Source organism: Geospiza fortis, unplaced genomic scaffold (genome assembly GCF_000277835.1).
Source record: "Geospiza fortis unplaced genomic scaffold, GeoFor_1.0 scaffold54, whole genome shotgun sequence".
Classification (NCBI taxonomy): domain Eukaryota; kingdom Metazoa; phylum Chordata; class Aves; order Passeriformes; family Thraupidae; genus Geospiza; species Geospiza fortis.
The window spans coordinates 8546524-8551853 of record NW_005054301.1 but is presented as its reverse complement, the minus strand read 5'-3'; the positions used below and the strand labels follow the sequence as shown (position 1 = coordinate 8551853).

The following is a 5330-nucleotide window of genomic DNA, read 5'->3' as shown; positions in this document are numbered from 1 at the left end:
CCCTGCTTCTTGGGCTCTACTTCCTCCCCCACCAGAAGTGCATGGAGACAGGGAATGGGGGTTTGTTCCTGCCACTGGTCCAGAAGTACTTCCCCTGCTCCAGTGTGGGGTACCTCCCACAGGAGACAGTACTCCACTAACTTCTCTAATGTGAATCCATCCCACAGGCAACACTTCTTCCAAAATTGTTCCTTTTTGGGTCATTTTTCCAGAGTGCAGTCCTTCAGGCACAGCCTGCTCCAACATGGGCCTGCCACAGGGTCACAAGTTTTATCAGAACACCTGCTTTAGTGTGGGCTCCTCTTGCCATGGGTTTGCAGGTCCAAATTTTCCTCCCCACTGGGGGAAGGGGTAGGGGGGAGTGAGCAAGCTCACTCCCTAGTGTGGCCTAGTTGCCAGCCAGGGTAAAACCGTAACAGAGACCACGTGTGCAAATCTACCAAGAACAAAAGCCTACTGACATCAAACATTCTGACTGAATGCTGTTTATCTCCTGCTAGAAAATAACCAATGCAGCTATGGAAAATCAGTTACTATAAAGTGTTTATTCCAAGAAGCCATTCTAATACACACTGAGATGATGAACGGATAGTATATATACAGGGAATGATCATAATATACAGATCTTACATGGTATTTACAAAATATTTAATCCCCAATGATACAACCCCCAACGGTGGGAATGAATATTGTTCTCATATACACGCAGTTAACTGTATGCCTTGTATAAACCTTGCAAAAAGTCCAACCATTATAAAGTTCTCAGATGAAAATGCACATTTTTAAGACCACATTTTCAAAAAGGCGAGTGTGCCTGCATTTCTAACACTTCCCACGCTCTTGAATACAGCACAGGATTTTTCCCCCTGCATTTCCACATTAGGAGTGGCTGGCCAGAACATTGAAGAAGTGAAAAACTTCATCTTTATCCATTACTGCTACTTCAGTTGAGCATTCGGTACATAATACTGGATGATATATTTCCTCTTCTTCTTGATTTGATTGTATAGAGCCAATTTCTTTGCTGTGCTTCCTTTTCTTACTTCTCTTTACCTTCTTTCTGTATTTCAGTATTTCCTCTTTGTTAACAACGCAGTTCATCACAAACATTGCTCTGTACTGTGTTTTGTAAGATTCATGTCTATGGAGAAGGGGAGAAAATGCAAGTCATACCATTCATACAACACTGCTTCCAAGAAATCTGTTACCATCACTGGATATGGGATTAAAGATAGGAAGTAACATGCCAAAGGGCTGAAAGCCAAATAAGTAGGAATTTTATAAACAGAAGTCACAGCTACAAAAATAATAAAAACATAGAATTGCAGCCATCTGTTGTTTTTTAAGGCATTTTTAAAAAATACTGTCTGTTGCTGAAAGAAACGCCCTGGAGTACAATTGTATTGGTATTGCAGAATTATGCATTGCTACATATACCTCATAATAGTAAAGGATCAGGAAGCTGTGAGTGTAAATGACTCATCTGCTGGCACTGACATCCTACAATGTCATGCTAGTCTGAAATTCCTTATTTATAAATAATATCATTGACATATCACGCTAGAAGCAGCACAATAAAACATAAAATTTCATCTGTCATCAGTCTGAACAACTGTATATCTGGAGTATGTAGCAAAATTCAGTACTGCAGTTCAATTTAACACAATGTCCCTCAGGCTGCAATTTTACAGCAGCCTGAACAAATTCAACAGTGGCTGCAGAAGTCCAATCTCGAATTCTGCTGGCTTATTGCTTGTATGACACTGTGCTGAGCTACTGAAGTGGATTAAACCCAGGAAAGACCAGTCTGACAATAAAAATATAGTCTTCTGGTAGCTTAGCAAATTGAAATACTTAACTACACAAAAAGATCAAGGAGTACCAGAGCCAGCAAAGCTAAACCAGAGAAAAACAGCACCCAGTACTTAGATGATTTCAGGCTATTGTGGAATTTCATCCTCTATCACCAAAAATACTCAATAAATGACAGGTATTTTATTCCTCATTTCAGAAGATTTCTTTCTACTTTACTCCAACTTCTAGAGTCCCTTCCTTAGCACCGGTCATCAGCATTAACTAGGCCTGCAATGCAGTCAGATACTGAATAGTAGCAAACCACACTGTGGACTCTCACTTAAATACCTTCCTGGCACTTTTAAATGTAACTGCACTCAAAACCCTAACTGCTGAGACTCAAACCAAGCAAGAATACACTATCTCTATTTTGTTTAATCCTCCTTTAACAAGACATTTTTAGACAAAAGTAACCTAGAATAGTTTTATGCCTCTAAACATCAAGCCAAAATATATATATAGATAGGTATCTCTAAAATCCCCAATCTGCCCGAAATGCCTGTTGAGTCTCCACAATTATTATTTCTTTTTAAAATTTACCTAATCCACTATGCTAACGTTCTACCCTATTCTTCCCCACTCCACACTGCAGGTTAAACTGATTATCACTCTTACAAACCAGCATCTAACCCTAAATCTGACTCACGTCTACCTGCCTCCTCATTATTAGGGCCACCTTGCGAGACAGAGTTGATAAAAATCCATAGATCAAACTGAATATGCTAACAATACTACTGACCAAGAAAAAGAAATTACAAAAAACCCCCTATTGTTCACTGTTGTTACCTCTGGCAGTCCAGGCATAGTGTTGTCATGCAGGCAGGGCAGTTCAGAACAGCATCACTATTTGGAACAGCTGCAGGTTTTGCCTGCTGCTGCTGTGGTGCTCTTCTCTGGTTCCGGTACCTACCAATTTGAGAGAAGAGGAAGCAGAGACAAAAAGTGAAATTACTGAAATTACATGCCCTTGCTGTTGGTCATATCAATTCAATGTCAAACCTCTCTTTCCATTAAAATTCACCAATTAATACTTGGCTCATTCTGGACACCTTTTGCATTAAGTCAGCATAAATGAGAAGGTGAGGGGAAAACACATACCAGTATCTTCTGATTTACAGAGTATTTTCATTTGGGGAGACAAATACATGTGGCATGAGAATTTGTGCCTAACAGCCTTCTCCTCTGACAAAGCAGGTATCTCAAGTACAATCTCTGCAGGCAACATTCATTATCTTAATCAATAAATTTAGGTGGAAAATTTTACTTCTGCTGCAACAACCATTTTTCTACTTCAACTGTCAAAAAACCCTCATTAAAGTACCTTTGTATTGTTCCTGTTTTCTCTGCACATTTTGTGGCTTGCTAAGTTCAAAGTTTTCCAAAACCAGAAATTCACTATTTATCAGGAACAAATATTAATCAGCAATCAAATTATCTTGCAACAGTTTAATTCACAGCATGGTTGTTTAAATGAGATCTACAGACAAAAGTGGCTTAGAGAATTCTGAAATCTTGATTTTAAAAATTTTGAAGTTTTGTGTCGTTTTGAAGACTCAAGTTCTGTTATGTACACCCAAAACATTTTAAAGGCTTTTAAGTTTCTTATGCTTTAAGTTTATATATAAAAAATAGTTTCATATCATAGATTTGACAGCATTGGCTTTTTCTCTACATTTACCATTTTCATTTAAAATTTTCAGATGATGTTAAGCATCTTAGAATTCAAATATTTTTGGTTGCTTACCCTCTCCTCTGTGAGTCTACCCACTCTTGGTCTCTACTGTCTTCTTCTGGGTCATACAGCAGCTCATCATTGGAGAGAATCCGACGTTGCTGATGTTTTCTGTTTTTCCGGACATCCTGTGTATCTGGAAAAAATGTGCAAGAACATATTCCATCCATCAGACACAAATTATCAAAATATACAATATACAATTTCCAATTTTCAATTTCCGTCCTTGCAACAAATCTAAACAGAAACTTACATGCCTGGCTCATCTCTCCTCCAAGTGCATGACCCCAAAGCATTACACTGGGATACATCAAAAAATTGCAGGAGCTACGCTGAGATGATATAGGCTGATAATTCCCCTCAAAAATGCTGCCTTCAAAAACAACCTCTTGACCCTCCACAGAGGATTTTACAGGATCTGAGAGAGTAAGTGGTAGTATAAAGATGCCCTCCCCTTGCCTCTGTCATTTACCTATTTTATCTTCATCCTCTGAATCAGAATCAAAGTAAATGTCATCATAGTATTTTGAAGTGCTGGTGGATCCAGTACTTGAGGAAGTACCTACAGGTGAAATTAGAAGTGGTAAGAACACCCCGCTAAAAGGACAGCAAGTATACAGCCCACAACAAACCTTTACTTTCAAGTTAATCTGTTCAGAGTGCTCTGTTCTACCTGAGTGTGTTAAATAACAGCTCTCCCAGTTTATTCCCACACCCATATCATTCACATCACTTGTGTTACTTCATTTACAGACATTCTCAGAGCAAAGCTGCTCCCTTCTCCCTCGAAGAGGAACCTCAGGTACCATTTGAAGGACAGTTTCTCCCAAGACTCCCTTTAGACACAGAGGACACCACCGTCATTCGGTAGGGCCTGTCTGTGCCCTACAGAATACACAAGACATTTTTAGTCATGTGAAAGAAATACAGGTGTGGCACATTGTTTCACAAACTTTGATTACAGTAAAATTCACTAAAAAAGTCCCCCAAAATTTCAGGGCCACAGAAGTTCAAAAATGCCAACATGAACTGCCAAGCAGTCACAGCCACTCTGCATCACAATTCCTATTCTGTGCTGTATGGATGTGTTGATGTAAATACTGCTACATATTCTTAACTATACAACCAAAACCTAAAGATTATTTGGCCACTAACACATAATTCAATATTTCATATGCAAGCAGATGTTAAGCTTGATTTACCCATTTCGGGTGATTTCCATTTGCCTTCCATAGTCTTCATGGTGGTGTTTAGTTCTGCTTCCATCTCCTTTTGGAACTCATCGTCGCTGGAAGACTCGCTCTCGCCAGTCAGGCACTCCCGTATCAGCTTCCGCTTCTGGTCAGGAGTGCCGTGCAGGAGCACGTCCACCTCATCCTCTGAGCTACAAACATCCAAATGGTACACACCTAATTATTACATACAGGCTAAAACGTGGACATAGTCACTTGGGGAATGAACATCTGAATTGTGTGGGTGCACGGGAGAGCCCTTACTCTTATGCTTATGGGCAAAGTACATATTAAAACACTTTATTAGCTTAGGAGTATTAAAACTCTGGTTTAAACGCAAAGGAGCTTCAGCTCACTGCGTGCGGCCTTCCACAACGCCCCGGCAGCTTCGCTCCGCGCAGGGCGCTGTGCGGTCAGAAGTCTAAATACGCCGGTTTCATGGAAATCGCCGCGGCTGATGAAGCGAGGCCGAGGCCGGTCCTCCCGCACTCTGCGGGCAGCCCGGGCTCGCT

At 40.3% G+C, this 5330-nt stretch overlaps 1 protein-coding gene across 1 annotated transcript in view; it reads right to left on the bottom strand.

The window, feature by feature from the left end:
* Positions 1-526: 526 nt before the first annotated feature.
* Positions 527-5330, bottom strand: part of EAPP (E2F associated phosphoprotein) — a 5717-nt gene continuing 913 nt past the window's right edge. The window contains exons 2-7 of the mRNA XM_005417619.2: positions 5175-5328; positions 4789-4995; positions 4059-4148; positions 3599-3722; positions 2641-2760; positions 527-1141 (exon numbers count right to left, since the gene is read on the bottom strand). Coding sequence (XP_005417676.2) covers positions 880-1141; positions 2641-2760; positions 3599-3722; positions 4059-4148; positions 4789-4995; positions 5175-5328 — 957 coding nt within the window. The 3' untranslated portion in view covers positions 527-879. The remainder of the gene's footprint in view (positions 1142-2640; positions 2761-3598; positions 3723-4058; positions 4149-4788; positions 4996-5174; positions 5329-5330) is intronic.